Consider the following 24,194-nt stretch of genomic DNA (forward strand, 5'->3'; position numbering starts at 1 on the left):
AGTTGTTGTTGTTTTTTTCCTAGAGATACATGCTTAAATACCTACAAATGAAATAAATATTATGTCTGATATTTGCATCCCTGGGGGAAGAAGAGGTTAGAGCTATAGACAATCGAGACTGTCAAAATGTCACCAGTTGTTAAAGGTTGTTAATGAGTAAGGTAATTATTCTACTCCTCTACATGATGGAAATTTTACAAAAGTCTTTAAAAAAAATAAATTTTTTTAGGAGTGTGCAATATTGTAAGATCAAAGAAAAAGCCATGGCATGGCACCCCAAGGGTGAAGCATTAACTGTTCAGAAAGCTCGGGCTTTCTCTTTTATCCTCCACACCAGAATTGAGGCTGCTAAATAGGTGCTCCTAAAAGTCTCAGGCAGATTAATGTCTGAATTAAGTGAAATTGTATGTAGAACCCACACGTGCAGGGAGCTATGATTAACAGGCCCCTTTGACATCATCCCACCAGCTACTTCGTTCCCTCCCTACTCATTGAACTCCATCCCCGAGTCTCAGCACACAGCCAAGATGGTGGGTCATGACAGTGAAACAGGTCAGCGATGCCTCCCAGAGCGTGAGTTGGCGCCGCGCTGCGCAGGCGCATTTCTGCTTCCCTCCCCGACCTTGGCTGATCGCGCCTGCGCGGTGGGGAGCTGCTCGCGGCTCCCGCTCGGCCTTGGGCTGGCTGCAGTCTCAGTTTGAGGGCGGCCGAAGTGGCTGGCTCGATTAAGATGAGGTTTCTGCTAGTTCTCCTGGTGGCGGCGTCGGCGGTGATCCGGAGCGATGCCTCGGCCAACCTGGGCGGCGTGCCTAGCAAAAGATTAAAGATGCAGTACGCCACGGGGCCGCTGCTCAAGTTCCAGATTTGGTGAGTATGTGCGCCGGGCCCCGGCAGTGCCGCCGCGCCTCTGCTCGGCCTCTGTCGCCAGGCGAGGCCCCGGCTCTGCGGCCTAGCGGGCTGAACCTCCCCCTTGGCCCGGAAGAACGGCGCCAGCAGCCTTCCGCAGCTTGCCTTTTCAGAGGGCCTTCCTGGGACTGTCAGGCTGCCCTTCTTTTCTCCAAGTATAACCGCTCACTTCGCTCAGTTCTTTTTTGCCTCCTAGAATGGTGGGAGTGGGGAAGGAGGGCAAGGGAAGGTTAAATACTGAAAGGCGAAGAGGTGGGGACAGTTGTCAGTACGGAGGACCGGTTGGCGGCGTCACGCCATGGCCACCCTGGCTGCTTGCGGAGGTGGGCACGAGTTGGCGCAGCGTCGGTGGAGGAGCTCCAGCGTTTGCCACCCGGTTCCCTTTTCCTCTCCCCTTTCTCGGGGTTCTGCCGGGCGCCGTCGCTGCGCCGCTGGGCGAAGGTTAATTCGGGTCGTTGGAGGAGACCCACGAGGGATAGACGCCTTTTCTGCTGGACCTTCCCCGGTCGACTGTTGAGTGAGGGAGTGGGGATTCTGACAGCTGGAGGGCGAGGAGAGGTCCTGGGAGGCTGATTCTCAGTTTGCAATTTCCAAAAGGTCTTTGAAAAGGAGCACGTTGCTCTTCTGACAACGGTCACTCCCAAACAACTCTTATCTTTCTCCCCCATTCCTCTACAGCCCCCTCCCTGGAGTTGCCTGACCTGGCATGTCTTTCTACCTTTCTATCTTATGCATTCAGATAAATGGAAAAACAAAACAAAACAAAAAAACAAAAGCAAAAACAAAACCCTGAACCAGAAAAAAAAACCTGGCATTTGTCGACGTTGTTCCTTCTGTGATTTTGTTGTTACCTAGTTAAGTTAGAACTTGAGCAATAATGCATGTAATAAGGTAACTGGGTTGGGGGAGACTGAAAGGCTAAACTAAAATAGTAAAATTGTAGAAATTAGAATCCTGTATCACAAAAGATTGTATTTTCTTCAGGATAGGATGGTTAGGTAAGTAAATTTTCAGAGTCATGGTACTTTGGAGTGTTGGTGTTGGCCATAATGCAGTTAAAATTGGCTTTTTAAAACTTTATTAACGTAAGTGTATTAAAGGTTAGATTTTCTGCATACCCAGCCGTTTTTTGTTTTTTTGGTTTTTTTTTGCTTAATCTTTAAAGAGTACGCAAATACTTAAAATTTTAAAATTCAGTTTAAGTGACCCATAGAGTCCGAAAGTGAGATGTTGAGACTTTATTTTGGAGTGAAAACTATAAAAACCTAGAAGTTTCTTGATTAAAAACAACAACAAACTCCTTGAACTGTTTACTGTGTGGCCAGCATATATCATTTTCTGTAACGTACTGTAAAAACTGTAAATGGAAGTTATGGCTTGACCATTCCAACTTTTTCCATAATTTTTAAAAATTAGAGAGTGGCAGTCATTTTTACTATCTGTAATTATTGTTAAGGATTAAGTGTGAAACTTTGGATGTAAGTAGTTTAAAAAAGAGTGCAGTTTCCAAGTTATGTAATTTTTCTCTTTCCTACTTTTGCATCTCTTGGTTTCACTTGTACTTTTCCAAAATACTCTTCTTTTACAATTGCTTCTGTTGGGATACTTGTCACAATAATTTAAAAAAATTTTTTTAAATGTTTATTTATTTTTGAGACAGAGAGAGACACAGCATGAGCAGGGAAGGGGCAGAGAGAGAGGGAGACACAGAATGTGAAGCAGGCTCCAGGCTCTGAGCTGTCAGCACAGAGCCCGACGCGGGGCTCGAACTCACGAACTGTGAGATCGTGACCTGAGCTGAAGTCGGACGCCCAACCGACTGAGCCACCCAGGTGCCCCTTTGTCACAATAATTTAACAAGTGCACCTTCCGCTGAGGATGTTCATAGCAAAGTTTTCAAAATGTTCTGGGAAGGGCATCCAGTTCTTCCTCTCAACTTTTTAAAAATTTTAGGTACTTCATTTGATTTTGTGATGCATAATTTTTTTCATTCTTTTTCTTTCTTTTAAAGTACAGACTTGTCCCAAAAGTCTAATAAGAGTTTTCTTTTTCAGTAACCCAGAGCATGTTATGTATGGAAATCAGTTTTGTTTGGTTTTAGTCATACATGGGAAACAATTTTATTAGTATGCCCTCCATATACAGGTAAATTAGCTTGTTGTTTGTTACTTTTTCCCCAAGAGGTTAATCTGTGTATAGTAAATTGAATATTGGGTTTCTTGTTTTGGCAGAATCTCTTGGACATTCATTTGCAGTTTTGGGAGAGGAGAGGAAGCTAAAACGATTGAGGCTAAATCTGTGAAAATTCTTTGAATTCTCCTTGAAATTTAAGTGCTGTAAAAGGCAATTTTTCACTAATTACCACTATTAACAAAGGAGAGAACTATTTTTACCTTACTTTCAATTGCTTTTGTCCTCCTTTATATTTATTATGAGTACTCTCTCTTTAACTGTAGCTCAGTATATCATCCGTTAATTGTACCACTTTTATAATTGCTAAAGAACAAAACAGCACAACACATAAGTGAAATTAAAGGGAGAGAGATCAGTGTGCGGAATAGCTTAAAACAAAGTTTACTATTCTACATTCATGTACTTTTTCAGTAAATATTCATTCAAGACTTGTTTGTATCAGGACTAAAGATACCATGGTGAACAATATAGATGTGATCCCTCATGAAACTTCCAGAAATGCGCACTATTACTTTATATACGTAAGTCTTCAGTTTATGTTAATTGACGGAGTGACAGAATTAGATAAGTTTGATGACAACTGATTTCTTATTTTGGGAGAAAACTTATCTTGCTTATTTGGATGTTTAAACATTGAACGTAAAAAAAGAAAGTTCTCTAATCAGAGCTTAAAATAAAGTTCCCTTGTAACATTTTCCTTTCTTGTGTCTTTTATGAATAAATGCATTCTGTATGTGAATGTATTCTGACAGGTACCATTTGGCATGATGTTTTTATATGCATGCTTTATTTTTTTCATATTTGAGATTTAACATGTAGTCAGACCTACAGCATTTAATCACTTGTAATTTAAAGAGCTTACTGGCTACAACTCTTTACAGTTAATACTTATCTGAGTATTTGACAACTGATTCACTAAGAATAGTAGATTAAATAAAGCTGAGATTTCAAAATGTAAGCAGAGTGCAGCAGAATTTTCTAATTTTGGTTAATTTAAGAATCCACTGCTATAATTTTAGGACAACCAACACACAGTATTTTTTAGAGGTAAATGAAACAACTACTACAAGAACAGATTTGTATTTAAATTTATATCAACTCAGCCTTTGCTTTCATGGTATGGAGGCAAGAAAATAAAGCCCTAAGACTGATTTGGATGTTGATACTTACTAAGATTAGTAAAAGGCTGAATTGAAGAAATTGGAGAAATTGTGAGTCCTACAGATCGTGAGTTACCGTGGACCTAATATTTGCATATTCAACAAATATTTGAGCACCTCCTCTGTGCAGGCACTTTGTTGCTGGGAATTCGGTTTTCTCATAGACATCTTAGGCAAGAATGGAAGGCAGTCATTAATCCATGGACAACACAAAATTCTAATTGTGCTAACTGCTATAAAGGAATAGTTGTGTGAGAGAACTAGTCAGAGGATCAGGGAAGGTTTTCATGAGGAAACCTACTTTGAACTGAGATCTAAAGGGTAAGATTTATTGCCAGAGAGCTTTCAAGCAATGGGAATAACAGGTTCACTGGCTTTGTAGTAAAGAGAACATAATTGCTTGAAGCCAAGGCTGCTGACCTCAAAGACCAAAAAGAAGGTGGCACAAACCCAGGAAGGTCTGGCAGGCCATGTTAAGAAAAGCTCAGGATCATTGTGGAAAAGACATTATAGGGGACAAAGAATAAGTATGGGGAAACCATTTAAGGGGACTGTTGGGAGTTGCCCAGGTGAGAGATGATGGAGCTTGGAATACAATGGTGGTGGTAGAAATAGAATGTAAAGGGACAGGTTAAGATCTTTACGAGATGCAGTTTTTCATGATAAGTTACATATTTGGGGGGAAGGAGAGGATGCATGGAGTGAGAGGTGTCAAAGATGGCTGCTGAGTTCTGGCGTGGTACTGTGCCATTCACTAGAATGTTAAAGGAGACCATTTTTATGGGTGTGTGTGTGTGTGAGAGAGAGACAGAGAGAGAGAGAGAGAGAGAGAGAGGGAGAGAGGGAGAAGGAAAGGGAGGAACCCTGAATTTTTAAAATACAATAATGGGAATATCCTACAAAGAAATTTCATCTCCCCAAAATAGCCATAGTAACTGAAACTAAAAACTTAAATACCAGTTACTGTATTTCACCAAACCTAAGATGTGATGGATTATAAGTTACACGTTATTTTATATACCACTCAGAAGGAAAAAAAAAATAGTGCCATTTAAACTGGGACACAGTAATGATTATAAGATAAATCCTGATTTTTAAACAGATGCTAAATAGGAGAAGTGTACTTCTTGGAATCAATGAAATAAATGAGTAAGTTGATCCAGATAGTAGAGAACTAATGGAGTGTGATTAGAGAAAAACGAAATGCTGGCTGCCACACCTACCACTATAATAGATTTTTAAAGTTTTCCATAATTATGTAGAACTTAGTCACCATTTTGTTTTTGTTTTTGTTTTACTATTTAAACAACAAACAACTGCAGTATCTAAATGAATAATGTACACATAATAGTTGTCTCTACTTAATGAGCAAAGAAAGGGGCACTTGGCTGGCTCAGTCAGTAGAGCATGTGACTCTTGATCTCAGGGTGGTGAGTTCAAACTCCACATTGGATGTGGAGCCTGTTTAAAATAATAATAATAATAATGAACAAAGTACTTCAGTCCAAAGCTTTTAGAAGTAGGTAAAATATGAGTGGTTTTAAAGGTTTTATCTCCTCTTACAGAAAATGGAAACATTGTTTCCTTACCATTTGCCATTAAGGTAAGTGGTGGAAATCAAATTGAATGTGTCATTTGGAAACACCAAGTTAACCTTATAAATTTTGAATAGTATAGTTACTGGGAAACTGCATTTATTGGACTAATGCTTTGGAGGCCCAGGTTCTAAGTTGATCTGCCTCATCTTCTGAATGACTTTCTGGAAATTACTGAATCTTTTTAGCTCTCAATTTTTTCATCTCTAACATGAAGTTATTGGTTGCATGCCAAGTAACGTTTAAAATTCTGTTACTCTGTTTTATATGTTAGGAAGCTTCATGGCAAAAAATGAAAGCATACATATGTGTTTCATTTCTGCCTTTGTCACTGAAGAGTGTAGTTGGAACTTCCTGGTTCATCTGATTGTCACCTTTTCTGCTTTCCAAAAAGGGAAATCAAATCCTGTTTTCACATGACTTACCTTGATGGGGGTGCAGCCTGGGATTGGTGAGGAAGAAATCTTGCCATGTGGGTTTTGCAAGAACTGCTCATAATCAGCTCCTTGTTTTTTATGCCCCTTTTTTTCATGCCACCGTTTTCCCCTTTTGTCCAGTATTTAGGGAGATAAGAATTAGTTTTTTACAATAATGTTTGAAAACCTATAGTCTGGTGGGAGAGACAGACATGTTAAACAGTATTACAGTAGAGCTTTCTGTTCAGTGTTCTAAAAGAGGTCATAATAGAGGGCTTTAAAAACCTAGTGCAAAGAAGGATTATCTATTCAAGGAGAGTTGGAAGGCTTTGAGAGGAGGATATGAAATCTAGAGGGGTATGGGGAAACCACCAGGAGATGTAGAGAAAGAGCTTTATAGAAGTAAGGAAGATCATATGTAAATGGAGCCTGAGTCAGCACAAAGCGGGGAGAGGGGACAGGAAATAAAGGAGGCAGATAATCAATTAAAAAGTCTTAGTACAGTGTAAATGCTACCATTTGTCAAGTTTTATTATTGTAATATATTATTTTCATCGTCTTTTATTGTGATGAGAACTTTGGTAAGTAAATCTTTGAAAACTTGAAGACTTTGATCTTTTACAAAATGAAATTAACTTTCTGGCTATAAACATAATACATGTTTCTTGTAAAAATAATAAGAAGTGTAGGGGAGGAAGAATTCTTCCTCTACCCTTCTAGGTTCTTTTGGCTGGTCTCTTCATCAAAATGACTTAAAAGATGAACAGGAGAAAAACATTTAATTACATGCTTATGAGAGCCCCATAAAAAATATGAGATGCAAGAACAAGTGGGGCAATTGAGGCTTATACAGTATCCTCAGCTAAGCCTGGGGCTTCAAAGGCGGGGAGAGACACAGGACAATAAGAAGAGCAGATGTTTGGTAATTAGATGTTTGCCTTGCCACAGATAAAAAGTTACCTCTGATAACAGCTTTCTGTCTGGTTCAGGCACCTTATCTAAATTCTTTCAGGTAGTTAAGGGAGCAGTAAGTTGGGGGTTTTTTTGTTTGTGTTTTGTTTTGTTTTGTTTTGTTTTGAGTCTGCCTGGTCTAGATTACCTTCAGCTCAAAATAAGCCACATGCCAAAGTGGCATATTTTGGGATCACATAATTTGCTCTCCCCTCAGAAGTACATATAAGAAAGCAAAAAATACTTGTAGCTCTCTATTAATATTTGAAGAGACTCAAGACGACTCTGCACACAATACTGTATTATGTAATTCTACAAAAAATGAGTTCATAGTCATAGGCTTTTTTTTTTTTTAATTTGCCTTCTCCTTCATCACTTATCATTTGCTGTCAGTAAATAGGGAGATGCATCAGCAGGCACAGTATTACATAAGATGAGTGTTCTTTAAATTATCTAACTAGTGCCTTATTGGTTAACACGTAGGTTGATCCCAGTTTTTCACAAAATTACTTTGCTAAGATGAATATCCTTGAATATATTGTGTACTGGTCCAATAATTTCTATAAACTAAATCCACAGAAATAAAGTATTATGATTATGTTAAAGGGTATCCCATTTAAATTTTGACATAGTTAAACTAGCTAATATTCCTGCTAGAAGAGCTTGAAGTAGTAGGTTGGATTTTTTTTTTTTTTAATTCAATTTAGTTAACATACAGTGTAGTTTTGGCTTCAGGAGTAGAACCCAGTGATTCATCTCTTACAGATGACACCCAGTGCTCCTCCTGAAAAGTGCCCTCCTTAATGCCTGTCACCCATTTAAGCCACCCCGCAATCCCCCCATTCCAGCAAGTAGATTGGGTTTTTTAAAATTTCTAGCTTATTGCACTTTAATTTTTTTTAATGTTTATTTATTTTTTTTTTTAATTTTTTTTTTCAACGTTTATTTATTTTTGGGACAGAGAGAGACAGAGCATGAACGGGGGAGGGGCAGAGAGAGAGGGAGACACAGAATCGGAAACAGGCTCCAGGCTCTGAGCCATCAGCCCAGAGCCCGACGCGGGGCTCGAACTCACGGACTGCGAGATCGTGACCTGGCTGAAGTCGGACGCTTAACCGACTGCGCCACCCAGGCGCCCCTAATGTTTATTTATTTTTGAGAGAGAGAGAGAAAGACACAGTGTGAGCAGGGGAGGGGCAGAGAGAGAGGGAGTCACAGAATCCTAAACAGCTCCAGGCTCTGAGCTGTCAGCAGAGCTGGATACGAACTGTGAGATCATGACCTGAGCCGAAGTTGGATGTTGACCCGACTGAACTACTCAGGTGCCCCTAGTTTATCGCACTTTAATCAGAGAATATGACATTTGCTATTTCTACTTCCTAGGCATTCTTTGTGACCTAACATGGTCATTGGTTGTAAATGTTCTTTGGGCTATCGGGGATTTTTTTTACTATTGAAAATGAAACCTGATATAGCTGTGAAATCTGTTAATGATAATATTCAGATCTTCTGTAATTTTTGTTGATTATTTATCTTCTATCACTTATTCAGTTTTCTACCCATTATATATATATATATTTTTTTAGGGCCTCAAAATATTTAATTCTGCTTTTTGGTTTTGGGATTTCTTATAGTGCTTCCTTACCTCTTCTCATCCTTCTGCTTCTTCCAGAAGAATATTTTTGGATATAGGCTCTTATTTTGAATCTTTTCTATTTGCTATTTCTGCTTTTTTGTTTTATGACACTTTTCTCGTAGTCCCTTAGGTGTTTTTGTTTTGTTTTGTTTTTTCTGTTTGTCCTCCCTGTTTCTCAAAAGAGAAACAGCTTCAGATATTACCAGTTGTTGAAGTGTATCTTCTCCAGTAGACTATTAATGAGTTCACTTTTTCTTCTTTATTAGAATGTTGCCAGGCAAAAAAGGCATAATTTTTGTCTGCCTTGGGTTCTATCTCTTATTGTGTGTCTTCAGTTAATATTTATTGAAAAAGTGAGTACAACCTTTTATAGTCAGTCCACTGTGGTTGGCCCTGAGATAACCTGACTGCCCCTCTCCCCCCTCCCTGCCTTTATATTCCTAACTGGAATGTAGATTGATATCACCTAATAGTGTTCATTTCTAGTAGGTTTTTACCTGGTTAGCCTCTGTTCCAGCTTGGTAGCTGTTGGGCATAGAATATAATACATGTAAAACTTCAGTTTTGAACGTACCCTTATCAGTAATGTTCTTGGTCTGGCCTCTATACCTCTACTGGTGGGGCTAAACTTCCAGAATTCATTATACTACTGCAAGTCTTCTTTCTGCTGCTCTGATATCCAACACACCCTTTTTGATTATTACAACTTATTGTCCTGTTGGTGGTTTTCTTTCTATGATTCCTGGCTTTTTTATTGAGTTTATTCTACTGTGATGTGAAATCAGTCGACAACCAGCAGGTTAATGCACAGGTCAAATAGGAAAGCAATAAAGCAGCCCAGAGACTTCTTTAGTTTGGCCATTGAACTAGCACAGAACATGATATATTTTTTTGCCAGTTTCTCTGACAACTGATAAAAAATAAACTGAGGGTGTATTTTGTGGCATGTGAATCATATCTCTAATTAAAAAATGTATTGAAAAGAATAAAAGTTTGATATATATAAAGTATTTTAAGACACGACAAAGAATTTCTATTTATTTATTGAGTGCTTTTTATTGAGTGACTACATACTGTATAAATCAGTTTATAAAAAGTGTTTTCCAGAGTAAACAGAAAATTCCTTCCCCAGGAAGAGCTGAGGAACTAAGCAGTTTATAAATTCTTGGTGGAATAGTCTGCAGCAGCAGAATTCCTGAAATGTTACGTCAATGGTATAGAGAAACTAGAAGCTAATGACCTCAAGAATAAAACAAAAGAAGGAAGAGAACAGAAAAAGATAATTAATCACATTTTAGGTTTGTCAAATCTTTGGAATAAACTCAGTAAAGAAGCCAGGAATCTTAGAAGTCACATTAGTCATATTTTGTGTGTGCGTTTTTACTGTGGTGGCCACTGTAGTGTTCTAAGAGTAAGGTAGCTGGAAGGGAAATCACTTGATTTCGTACAATACTGATCCTTAATCTGATACTTCTTTGGTGCCGCTTCTGCCTCATCTTAAAAAACTGAACGAGTTCTGGGCCACATTTTGGTCTTCAGAGTGTATAAGCACTCCTGTTTGCAATTTTTAAAAAACATTTATGACTTTAGTCTGTTTTTCACTCCCTGAATACCTTGTTTCTTGTGTAGTTCCTAGAACACCTTGCAGATTTCATTCCTTAAAGCACTTAGAGCAGGTGATGCACCAGACACGTGTTTATATTATAGCACTTCATCTACTAAATAGAACAAGGAGAAATAAAGATTACATACATGTAAAGACACAGCTTTCAATGATCAGTGAGCTGTTGGACTGAGCAATGCTATAGACAAATCAGAGAGCACAGTATTTACAAAATATCTTCCTGATTTTATTGGTGCACTGTGGGAGAAATTTAGTTGAAATTCTTGGGATGCAAGTAGCAGAAACCTTTTTGAACTGGTTTGAACAATATGTTTGAAAATGCATTTTAAAATTGTTAGAAGAATAGTCCGTGAACCTAAAGGCAAGGATGCAGCAGGGCCTCAAGACAGGCTAGAATAGAAAACTGGAAAGTCTGAGATGTCATTCAATCTTCCCTGGCTCACGTGTCCTTTTTTCTCAAGAAAAGGTACTTTATTTTTCTCTGGTTCTCTGAAGACTGACTTATCAGTCCTTTGGAAAGATTAAATGTGTTAAATGTTCACCTTTGGGGAGATAGTCACTTTTTAAATCCCATTTCTTTGTTTTTAGTCAGGGAATTCAAGCCTTCCTCTGACAGGTTTGCATTTTTCTGGACTGTCAACAATGGCAGGCGTTGGTTTCATTATGTAAACAGGATCCAGTCCTATGTATGGGTGAGAAGACTGTTGGAGAGGAGGTTATTTTTTTTTTTAATTTAATGTTTATTTATTTTTGGGAGAGAAACAGAGCATAAGTGGGGGAGGAGCAGAGAGCAAGGGAGACACAGAATCCAAAGCAGGTTCCAGGGTCTGAGCTGTCAGCACAGAGCCCAATGCGGGTTCGAACTCACAAGCCATGAGATCATGACCTGAGCCCAAGTCAGACCCCCAACCGACTGAGCCACCCAGGTGTCCCGAGGAGATTATTGTAAATAAAAGGGGAAGGTTTATTCAAGAGATGCTAAAAATAGAAAGAAATCATCAGTATTTATTTCATAAATATCTGAGATTTTGCCCTGTTTCATTTTTAAAATATTTTTTAAAGTTCATTTAATTTTGAGAGAGAGTGTATGCACAAGCAAGCTGGAAAGGGGCAGAGAGAGAAGGAGAGAACAAGAATCCCAAGCAGGCTCCATGCTGTCAGTGCAGAGCCCGACACAGGGCTCAAACCCACAAACCATGGGATCATGACCTGAGCTGAAATCAAGTGATAGACTCAAGTTTGATATAAGCAAGCATTTGACTACAGTTAGGGGCAGACATAATATAGAAAGGGGAAAAGTGGGGTGGTTGCCATCATGAGTCAGGACACTGTAAACATGATAGACTTAGTAAAGCACAGAATCTATTTGAAGTAGCACAGACAAGGCATTTTCCTTTATTTCCTAAATATCCTTTCTGTCCATTACATGTAGATCATCTCATTTGTATGCAAGTTTTTTCTTTTAGAAAAGTACCGTGAAAACGTATTTTAAATTAGGCAATTGCACAAGTCGACTCTGTATAGTGATTACTAGAGATTTGCAAAGTGATTAGGAATTAACGTTAAGATTTCAAAGTTTAAGTCTACTTCTTAGGGACTTTTGGTCCTGGGGCAGGAGGAAGAGACATCGGCGGCAGCATATATTTAGCATGTTCACATATTTATGTATTAGAGGTTTACTGAAAGTCAAAGTCTTACTCATGGATGCAGAAAGAATGGAATAAGTTGAAAGAGCTGGTGTGGTAGTAGAAGTGGAATGAGAACTGGCTCCTTACCATGTATGCCTTTAATTTAACATTTTGCCCACCTGATAAACACTAGTTATATTTTGTTTTGGAAAACATCTGTCAGCAGTGGAGATAGCTATTTCAAAACAGAAAAATTCTTTGGGGGAAAACAGTTATACAGGGAAAAGTTTCTTTAGTTTTTCTTCACAATTCTGGACACAAATATAGGGAGGAAAGTTTACTTAGATGTAAGGAAACTCATCTAAAAAATATGTTGTGTCAATTTTGTAAACTGCTTCATTTTTCAGAAATAAAATAGGTACAGGTTTTTTTTTGTTGTTGTTGAGGTATAATTGACATAATGTGTTAGTTTCAGTTGTTCAACATAAAGATTCCTTATTTGTATGTATTGCAGAATGATTACCGCAGTAAGTCTAGTTAAAGCAGTCACCATATGTAGTTATAGTTTTTTTTCTTGTGATGACAACTTATACGATCCTCTCTCCTAGCTACTTTCAAATATTCCGTACACTAATACTAACTATAGTCACTATGCTGTACATTACATCCTCATGACTTCAGCATTTTATAACTGGAAATTTGAAGAAAGGTACAATTTTAAAGTCTGTTTTGGGTTTCAAGAATATGAGCTGATTCTATCTGGATTTTGATCTGGAGGTCTGAGACTATGCCGAAGACTTGAGACTGGAGGAACCAAGGATAGAATTGGGCTTCTGAGCACAGTAGCCAGAAAAGTAGGTGACTAGGAGGAATCTGACCAGAGGTGTTGCCTGCATGTAAATACACCTCTCTAGCTAGGCCTCTTTGGGCTTCCCTTGGCAAAGGATTGGAACTCCAGAGCAAACACGAGGGACTTCTTGGGGTCCATAGGTTTTTAGCTCTCCCAGAGGGAGAATCTATAGGTCTTCCTCATGGAAGAACCTCGGAGATCTCTGTCACCAGGAGTTCGACTGTATGGGTATTTGCTAGTGGCATTGTCACCAAAGGGAATTATTTCCTGGACTTAGGGAAAGATAGCTCTTGCATCACCTAAATGTTCTATTGGGGTCTAGAGGAAGGGGCTAGGATCTTAAATCACAAAGTCTGTGTTCTAGTCTCTCAGCCCTGACTAAGAGCAGGGACCGTATCTGTGTCCCTCATCACTACATACCCAGTGCCTAATATAGTGCGTGACTTATATATAGTAGGCATTCAGTAAGTATTTGAGTGAGTGAATTAATAAGTATATGGATGTATAACTGTGGAAAAGTCACTTCATCTCTCTGAGCTTCCTCTTTTCCCCTTCGTCTATTAAAAAAGAAGTTTGAACTCAATTAACTTTGTCTCTAGCTCTCAAAATATTTCATTAAAAGTTAAGAGAATATCATTTTAGATAATTAACTCCATTGTAAATACTGATGCAAACTTGAGAGCCATTGACATCAGGGGGCATATCTTGGTTTCAAGGTAGTTAGGCATATAGGTGAGCTAGATTATTTTTGTAATATTCTCAAAACAAAAGCACCATTAAAAATTTCTTGTAGAGAAAGCATTTGTGACAAAATACTACTATTTGGTGAATTTAATAGTGCAAAATTTAATGTGCAAAAATTTCATACTTTTTAGGGACTTAATTTCTTGTGAAATTTTTATTCTGAAGGTAGAGGAAGTATTAATTGTAAAGCAAACAGGTGAATTTCTGTTTGTTTGTTTTTCCTGAAAAATGAGTTTTCTTAAATTGAGATCTAATGTTTGGACTGTTATGCCCTGTCACATATCAACCTGACGCCTGTGGTGGCGGTTGGTATGTTTTTCCTTGATAACAGTGTGATTGACAAAGCTGGCACCTTACATTTTACTTTACTGTCACTTAATTACTGATTCTGCTTCCTCTGTACTTTCATTGCTTTATATTTGTGTGTTCCTTAACTTAGAATTTAATGTACCTAAATGCTTAACAATCCTACCTGAGTTTGTAAGCTCTTCTGTTGATTTGGCGGTACCGCCTCCTGTTTTTCTCTCAGCTTTATTGAACTATGATTGACAAATAGAAATTATGTATAATTAAGGTGATAATTTCATATACATGTATATTGTGAAATGATTACCACAATAAGGTTAGTTAACACATCCATCACTTCATATAATTACCTTTATTAGGTGAGAACATATATTTATTCCCTTAGCAGCTTACAAGTATACAATACAGTCTTGTTAACTATAGTCACGTTGCTGTAAATTAGATCCCTAGAATTTATTTGTTTTGCGACTGGAAGTTTGTATCCTCCGACCAACATCTCCCCATTTTGCCTATTCCACAGCCCCTGGCAACCACCAGCGTCCATGTCTATGAGCTTGGCTTTTTTAGATTCTGTGCAAAAATGAGATTATACAATTTGTGTTTCTCTTTCTGACTTACTTCACTTAGCATAATGTCCTCAAGTTTCATCCATGTTGTTGCGAATGGTAGAAGTTTTTTTTTTTTTTTTCTGAATAGTATTCCCCTGTGTATTTATACCACATTTTCTTATCCATTCATCTGTCCATGGACACTTAAGTTGTTTTCATGTCTTGACTATTTTTTTTTAAGTTTATTTATTTGTGTGTGTGTGTGTGTGTGTGTGTGTGTGTGTGTGTGTGTGTGTGTGTGAAAGAGAGAGAGAGAGAGAGAGAGGAAATTCCAAGCAGGCTCTGCACTGTCAGCACAGAGTCTGGCGTGGGGCTCAATCTCACTCATGAACTGTGAGATCGTGACCCAGGCTGAAATCAAGAGTCGGATGTTTTAACCGACTGAGCCACCCAGGCGCCCCCATGTCTTGACTATTTGTAAGTAATGCTAAAATGAACATGGCGGTGCAGATACCTCTTAAAGATAGTAGTACCTTTGGATATATGCCTAGAAGCGGAATTGCTAGGCCATATGGTAGTTCTGTGTTTAATTTTTTGAAGAACTTCCATACTGTTTTCCATAGTGGCAGCACCATTTACATTCCCATCAACAGTGCACAAGGATTCCCTTTTGTCCACCTCCTTCCCAACACTTACTATCTTTTGTCTTTTTGATAATAGGCATCCTAAATAATAGGCATCCTAACAAGTGTGGGGTTATATCTCCTATGGTTTTCATTTGCATTTCCCTGTTGATTAGTGATGTGGAGCACTTTTTAATTTATCTGTTGGCCATTAAAAAAAATGTGTTTTTATTTTTTTATTTTTAGAGAGAGAGAGAAGGTGCACTTGAGTGCAGGAGGGGCAGAGAGAGGAGAGGGAGAATACCAAGCCCTTTCATGGGGCTCGATCTCACAAACTGTGAGATGATCTGAGCCGAAATCAAGAGTCCAACACTTAACTGACTGAGCTACTCAGGTGCCCCTTGTTGGCCATTTTTATGTTGTCTTTGGTTCCCCATTTTTAATCAGATTATTGACTTTTGGCTATTGAGTTGTATGAGTTCCTTATATATTTTGGATATTAACCTCCTTTTTCAGATACCCGATTTGCAAATATTTTCTCCCATTCTGTAGGTTGCTTATTCATTTTGTTGATAGTTTCCTTTGCTGTGCAGAAGCGTTTTAGTTTGAAATAGGCCCCCACTTACTTATTTTTTGCTTTTTATACCTTTGCTTTTAGGGTCAAATCCAGAAAATCATTGCCAAGACCAATGTCAAGGTGCTTACCAACTATGTTTTCTTCTAGGAGGTCTGTGGTTTCAGGTCTTATGTTCAAGTCCTTAATCCATTTTGAGTTGATTTTCATGTATGATGGAAGATAGTGGTTTCATTCTTTTCATGTTGCTGACAGTTTTCCTAATACCATTTGTTGAAGAGACTACCCTTTTTTCAGTGTTGGCTCCTTTATTGTAAATTAATTGACCATTTTTGTGTGGGTTTATTTCCGGGCTCTTGATTTTGTCCCATTGATCTATGTGTCTGTTTTTGTGCTACTACTATACATAGTTGATTACTATAGCTTTGTAATACAGTTTGAAATAAGGAAACATGGTGCCTCCAGCTTTGTTCTTTCTTCTCAAGATTGCTTTGGCTATTCTGTTTTTTTGCTTTTTTTTTTTCTTTTTTGATTCCATACAAATTTTAGGATTGTTCTATTTCTGGAATTTTTATACAGTTGCATTGGATCTGTAGATTGCTTTTGGTATATGGACATTTTAACAATATGAATTTTTTTAAATTTTTTTTTTAACGTTTATTTTTGAGACAGAGAGAGACAGAGCACGAACAGGGGAGGGTCAGAGAGAGGGAGACACAGAATCTGAAACAGGCTCCAGGCTCTGAGCTGTCAGCACAGAGCCCGACGCGGGGCTCGAACTCACGGACCGCGAGATCGTGACCTGAGCTGAAGTCGGCCGCTTAACTGACTAAGCTACCCAGGCGCCCCAACAATATGAATTTTGAACCCTGAAAATGAGATGTCTTTTATTGTGTCTTTAATTTTTTTCATCAATGTCATAAAGTTTTCCTTTTGCCTGTATATGCACTCTGGTGGCCTTTTTCCCTTTTTTTGCTGGGGAAGCCTGTCATATATCCACAGTTTAATGTTCAGAAATTTTAATGACGATATTGGATGCTGTTGACTTAATTGCTAGAGTAATGATATAGATTGCTGTCATATTGTTGAAAATTATCTTCCCAATCTTTGTTTTTCTTTGTAAAGTAGAAGCAACTGTAGAGTAAGAAGGGATTTAAGAGTTCTTTAAGTTACTTTTATTGTGATTGAGCAGGCATGTTTGCCCAGTTAGGGGCAGAGTAGGAATAAGAGCCAAAGTTTCATATCTCATGCCTTGGTATTTTGTAAGCTTTCTGTGCCCCAGTTTTGCAAGTCTCTATTTTAGATGTGTAAGAGTTGTTTTCATTTCAGTGTTTATATTTAATGATAGCTCCCCAAAAAGCAAGGTGATTTGAGAGCTCAAAATATGCTAACATATGTGAATAGATACTTGCTGCTGCCCAACAGTAACCCAAGTCTGTAATGTTTAATGTTCTAATAGATGGATATACATGGGGGAAGGTAACTTAAATATGTGAAATTTGTGAAAAAACCTCCATGTTGCCATCCTCCAACATCAATCATTATTACTTTGTCACTGTTCATTAGAAACACTTTTAATCCTGGCAATTTTTAGACTTTGTCTAAATGCAAAATAAGTGTAGGCATATTCTGAAGCACTTAATGGAAGCACTTTTATTTTTCTACAGTGTTTCCTGAGGTTATAGGCGGGTGTTTGAGGAGTACATGCGGGTTATAAGCCAGCGGTACCCAGACATCCGCATTGAAGGAGAAAATTACCTCCCTCAACCCATATATAGGTAAGTAAATTTCAGTAACTTAAAAGTAATTTTTTTATTGAGTTTTTTTTTCACTTCGGTGAGTAAACTTCTGTGAATTGGTTCAATTAATTGGTTATTATAACTTCTTAGTTGGTTATAATGTACAGAGAAACTCTTTTACAAATAGCAAGTTTATTTGATCCAAATTTAGAAGAATTTTACTGAAAGAAGGAAAAGAGGAGGATTTTTTCAGAGGTGGCAATCTTTTAAAGATGTGTTTTCTTATATAATTTTTATTTTGGAAATAAATGAACACCCAAATTTTTATACAAAGTCAATGGTGTAAAATTCCGTGCTGTTAATAGGATTTTTAAAGGCTAATGCTGTATAATTTTACAAGTTAATTTTTTATTCATTTAAAGGATATTTAGTTTTGTTTTAAAACTCCACAATGAACTTTAGTTACTGTCTTTTTCACTAGTTGTAATTAGTAAGTTCCAGATTTGGTGTCTAGAAAATGTCTGTATACATATACTTGAGTTAGGAAGTTTTTCAATTAGGTGAGAAATTGTGGCTTCTGATGAATTTATATATATTTTTTTCTTTTGATAGACACATAGCATCTTTCCTGTCAGTCTTCAAACTAGTATTAATAGGCTTAATAATTGTTGGCAAGGATCCTTTTGCTTTCTTTGGCATGCAAGCTCCTAGCATCTGGCAGTGGGGCCAAGAAAATAAGGTATGTAACTTAATAGTTTGGTAGCTGTAGGTTTTTAGGTTGTCAATGGAAATATTTTACTGGATTGTTGTGTACTTGTTGCTGATTCACCTGTCCACGTGTATTATTTCAGCTTCAATCATTTTTTAATCTTTGGGCAAGACACTTAACCGTTTTTGGACTTAGTTTTTTGTTTGTATTTGTTTTTCTTTTCTTGGCCTTCGTTTTTATGTTTATGTATTAAGAATGATTAGCTCTTATCTTTTTACTATTTTCTTTTAAAGTTTATTTATTTTGATGGCGGGAGAGGGGAAGGGTCAGGGACAAAGAGAGGGACAGAGAAAATCCCAAGCAGGCTCCGCACTGTCAGCACAGAGCCCCACACAGGGTTCTAACTCAAGAACTGGGAGATCATGACCTCAGCTGAAATCAAGAGTCGGACGCTTAACAGGTTGAGCTACCCAGGCGCCACATCTTTTTACTATTTGAAGGATAGTGAGGTGTGACTTTAGTAGAACCTGGGCACAAAATAATTTAATACCTGATATTGATTATATAGATTAGGTCAAATCATATACAAAAAACATAATATACATAGAATGGAAGGCTTTTATACCAAACAATATGGGTATTAATGGGTTTATTCACATTAAAAATGGGATTTCTGCTGATTTGTTCTTATTAAAATTTTCTGTTTTTATTACTTGTCCTTTGACTCTTCTGTTCAATCAGTATAAATAGACATACAAATCTTGTGCTGTCTCTTCTCCTTTGTAGGGTCTTGCTGTAGCATACGTTCTTTTTAGATATCTTTCATTTGTTTCACTTAAAATCATCTTTTTCTGGAGGGTCTTTCTGCTATGAGAAATACAGTTTTATTTCTCTCGGATGAGATTGCTTCTTAGGTTTCCTTCTGAGAAGTATTCTGGTTTCTGGTCTTGTTCTTTAGTTCTAGGCTGAAACTACTTTTAGTGGACTCCTACATAGCTATGCTTTTTTTTTTTTCCTTAGGAAAAAACTTATTTCCAGTAACAGGCAAGGCTTCTTAAAATAAACATCATCAGGTGCTACCTCTCACTGAACTGTGTCTCTACCCTGTCATTAGTAAGATTGCTATGCATAAGATTAAGAATTAGAAGTTAAGTACTCATGACGTTTTGTGTTACATTTATTAATTCTATTGATTCCATCTTTAGTGCATTTTACTTCTGAAGACATATAACATTATTGATCTATGGAAGAGGAATATACTTGAAAGCTGTAGTTTTCATGCAACTTCCTTGTGTATTGTTTGCATGAAAATAGACATTTCCAAATGCGAGAGTAACCTTTAAGAAATTAAAGCCTACCTAGTTCAAGTGGGACTGGGAGGAGAGTGCTTTCTCTTTTGCTATGAGCATTTTTATTAACTTTTTTTGAAACAACTTGCTGTGAATTGATATCTTCACTACATCCTGCTTTTAGTCAGGTGATTTTATTAAAACTTTTCTGTCCACCAGGGAACTTCTCTTTGGAAAGGGTATAGGTACGCATTCAAAAGGGAAGTGAATGTAATTCAATATGCAAGTGCTTTCTCTTACCAATTTTTTTATTTGACTCAAAACGATTTGTTTGGAACGTGGACAGGTTGTATTGAATACGTGGAGTTGCTCTTTATTGCATCACTAGTCTCTTGTGAATTCATACCTTACATTATAAAAATGGTGAAATAAACCCTTCTTATGCTGGTATTTGTTTGTTTAACTTATTAAGGCTATTACGAGATCTTGAGAAATTCTGTCTCTGCATTATGAATATATATTCTTGAGTGTGTATACGGCTGTGAATGAATGCGTTTTTCTTATTCTGTATATGTTATCTGAACATATAGAAGAGCAATAATAGTCTGTATAGAAACTTTTAAAGTAGATTTAAAAACAATCATTACCAAATAAAAATGAGTCTGCATATTTAAAAGATTACTGTGTCTTCAGTTGTAATATTGTTTTGTCTTTAAAATAACTTTGCCTGTTGTACTTAATTATATTTTCTTTTAGGTCTATGCATGTATGATGGTTTTCTTCTTGAGCAACATGATTGAGAACCAGTGTATGTCAACAGGTGCATTTGAGATAACTTTGAATGGTGGGTTCTGAATAATTTGCATTTTGTAACACATTTTATTTTTTATTTTTTTTATTTTTTTTTAATGTTTATTTATTTTTGAGACAATGCGAGAGACAGAGTGCAAGCAGCGGAGGGGCAGACAGAGGGAGACACAGAATATGAAGTGGGCTCCAGGCTCTGAGCTGTCAGCCCAGAGCCCAACGCAGGTCTCGAACTCACGAACTGTGAGATCATGACCTGAGCCAAATTCAGGCGCTTAACCGACTGAGCCACTCAGGCGCCCCGAATTTTGTAACACATTTTAAATGATTTATAATGACCTTTAGGCTTTTCTGTTTTCCATAATATGCAAAATTATCACTTTCTATGGTCCTCATCTCCCCTGGCTTGAGAATTATATCCATATGATGACTCCTGAATGTACTCAACAGAGTTCTAGATCTTTCTTCTAGGTGCTATACTTGGGAATCTTAAACTCCTACTCCCAATCTATTGATTGCCTCTGCTTCCTGCAATTCTTATGTACTCCAATTTGCTCCTCCCATGGCATTTCTTGTTTATTTATAATGGCACCATTATCATTCTACCCAGTTACCGATGTCAGAATCCTAGGATAACCTCAGTTTCTCCCTTACTCTCCATATCTGATGGATTACTAAGTCTGATTCTTAATTCTGCCGTCTACATTTCTCAAAAATCTACTTCTCTTTATCTTTATTACCACCACTCTAGTCCACGCCATAATTATTTTGTTACCCTCTAATACATTCTCTAAACCAGAGGTTGTCATATATGACCTATGAGCCAACAGTAGTTTTTACACTTTTTTAATGGTTCCAAAACATCAAAAGAATATTTTAGGGCACAAGGAAATTAAATGAAATTCAAAATTTAGTGTTTATTACCTAAAGTTTTGAGTTCCGTCAAAAAATTTGTGGAAATTTAGTTCTCTGGTTACCTTTGTGATTTCTTGGATTTTGCCTCTTGATCTGTAAAGCCTAAAACATTTATTATCTGGCTTCTTACAAAAAAATCTGCTGATACCTGTTCCAAACAGTGGGGTGATTTTTTTCTTTTTTTTAATGCACATCATTTTCGTCTCATTGCTTTACTGCCTCAAGTTCATTAAGTGGCTTTACTTTGTCCTCAAGATAAAGACCAGAACATTTAACATAGCCAAAAGGTCCTGCATGATGTAGACTAGGGATTAGCAAACCATGGCCATGTGCACTCTCTGTCCTGCCGCCTGTTTTTTAAATAAGATTTTATTGGAACACAACCATGCCCTTGTTTTGCCTGTTGCTTCTTTCAGACTACAATTAGAGTTGAGTAGCTGTGATAGACTATATGTCTTTGCAAGCCGAAAATGCTTGCTTCCTGGCTCTTTATAGTTTGTTGACTCTGATCTAGTCCCCATTCACCTATCCAGCCTCTCTTGTACCAGCACTCTTCTCCTGTGTTTCAGCTCTTACTTTTAATGATACCTTTCAATTTTAATAATACCTCTCACTTTTAATAATAATTGCAAAGGCTCCTTTGTAGCCTCCCCTGTGTCCCTCAGCATCTTCTGCTTTTAATTCTTAATACACAGTTGTGATTTGTAGCTATTTTGTATAGTACTTTCTATATTTCCCCTACTGAAATGTAAACTATACAACGGTGTAATTACAGAAATGTAATTCTGTGGTTCACTTCTGTATCCTCAGCTGTATATATAGACAATAAATATTTGTAGAATGAACACTTATTATAGACTCATCTTTAATTTTAGGGGGTGGTACTGTTTATTTTTATAGATGTGCCTGTGTGGTCCAAGCTGGAATCTGGTCACCTCCCATCCATGCAACAGCTTGTACAAATTCTTGACAATGAAATGAAGCTCAATGTGCATATGGATTCAATCCCACATCACCGATCATAGCCCCACCTATCAGCACTGAAAACTCTTTTGTAAGTAGTTTAAAAATACAATAACTATTTATAGGTATCATTCTCATCACAAATCAGCAAGGTACTAGATATTCTAGTGTCTATTATCACTTGAGTTCCCAACTTAAGATTTAATAGATGGATGTGTTTTCTTTATTAAAATTGATTAAGTGATCAAGAGCATTTTGGACCTGCCAAAACAAGGTAAGGTTGTGCTAATAATTTTATCTTCAAGGCTTAAGAGCTGGGCCTGTAACGTCATTTTTTGGACTCTGAACTCCTACTAATGGTCAGAATTGATATATTACGCTAGAATATTTATATACATATCTTCCCTTTACCTGCAACTAACTAGTTGCTAAGAGTGTGCAGATTCTTTTAACATGGTCAAGATAGAAAAGTTATAAGCAAATGTGTGTGAACACAGAGAGGTGAATATTAGTTAACTTTTGCTTAGCAGAGATGTTCTCTGTTCTCTTCTTATTAATAAGTTGATTTTATAAGAGTGAAGTTTGAAATAAAATACTCTTTTTTGTCTATGTCTTTCAGACATTAAGGGATTTTTTGCAAGAGCAGCGTGACTGACATTATGAAGGCCTGTACTGAAGACAGCAAGCTGTTAGTACAGACCAGATGCTTTCTTGGCAGGCTCGTTGTACCTCTTGGAAAACCTCAATGCAAGACAGTTTTTCAGTGCTGGCACATTTTGGAATTCTGCACATTCGTGGAGTGCAATAATACTGTATAGCTTTTTTTTCTTCCCCAAATTCACTCAGTTAATAGTTTTTAAAAAATGTAGACATTACTACTTGTACCTTTTTTTTCCTTAGTCATACTTGGAAAAGTAGAAAATTGAGTTACAATTTGACTTTTTTTCAAAGATGTCTGTTAAATCTGTTGTGATTTTATATGAATTTTCCTTTTTTATAGTTTAAAATTGATCTTTTTGGGAATACAGCTGAAGTTCCCAAAAACTTTATAAGAGTTTATCAGGCATCTTTAATTTGGTCATGTCCAATTTATATAGTTTTCAAAACACTGCAGATTGTGAACAGTGCATTATATGAGATAATGGGGGGAAATCCTATATCTAGAGTACTCTACCAATTTGTGTGTGTATGTGCGTGTGTGCGTGTGTGATTACCAGAGAATTACTAAAAGACCAACTGCTTTTTAAATACTGTTATGTAGTTCAAGTGTCTTGCCTTGACCAATCTAATGAGTTGATTAACTGGGCCTTTATACCTAACTCAATAAAAAACTAAGCGGATGTAAGTTAAATAAAAAGTTTGAATTTATTGCCCAGCGTACCTATTAACCTTATATTTAAAATTGTCTTCCTCAATTTTTGTTATTTCATAAGTAACACATTTTAGATTCACACACAGTAATAAGTCATTTACCATTTTTAGGATAACTGAAACTCATTTCAAAGTTCAGTTGAACTTCTTTACAACATTAATTTTAGGTGAATGGAGACTACTTGCCTAATAATTTAACTTGTTTACCATCATATATCAGAATTTTATTATATTTAAGGAACAAAATTGAAAAGTTTTTTATTCAGTGAATTTCATATCTTTCCAGAGTTCTAAAAAGATAGTTTTTTTTTTTTTAACAAAAAACGTAAACTGATGGACTGTAAAAGTAATTAAGTGGAAATAGGATCATAATGTATAAAAATAGTCCTATAGCAACAGTCTTAACATATTTTAGCTTCCATATGGGAATAGGAATGATAGGTCTAGATTTGTTACTAGAAATAAAGTGATTTGAGGAAAAATTATGAGCTAATTCAACATTTGGTCTACCGAACACTTAGCACAATCTTATACTTCATTTATCACTGGATATTTGTTGAACTGATGTCTGGTAATCATCATGATTTTACAGCCTCAAGGTGGAATATACTGTAATCTCTAGCTAACAGGAAGTTAGTCTGATAATT

At 37.0% G+C, this 24,194-nt stretch overlaps 1 protein-coding gene across 1 annotated transcript; it reads left to right on the forward strand.

Annotated features, from left to right (window-relative positions):
- The first annotated feature begins 629 nt into the window (after positions 1–629).
- On the forward strand, positions 630–23,544 carry SELENOT (selenoprotein T). Its single transcript, XM_025913423.2, has 6 exons — positions 630–867; positions 17,422–17,532; positions 18,106–18,232; positions 20,248–20,335; positions 22,114–22,267; positions 22,796–23,544. Exons 1-5 carry the CDS (start codon positions 731–733, stop codon positions 22,236–22,238), a joined length of 588 nt encoding a protein of 195 aa, XP_025769208.1. The 5' UTR covers positions 630–730; the 3' UTR covers positions 22,239–22,267; positions 22,796–23,544.
- The last annotated feature ends 650 nt before the right edge of the window (positions 23,545–24,194 follow it).

The sequence above is a fragment of the Puma concolor genome, chromosome C2 (assembly GCF_028749965.1).
Source record: "Puma concolor isolate L17-30 chromosome C2, mPumCon1.1.hap2, whole genome shotgun sequence".
In the NCBI taxonomy this organism is placed as follows: domain Eukaryota; kingdom Metazoa; phylum Chordata; class Mammalia; order Carnivora; family Felidae; genus Puma; species Puma concolor.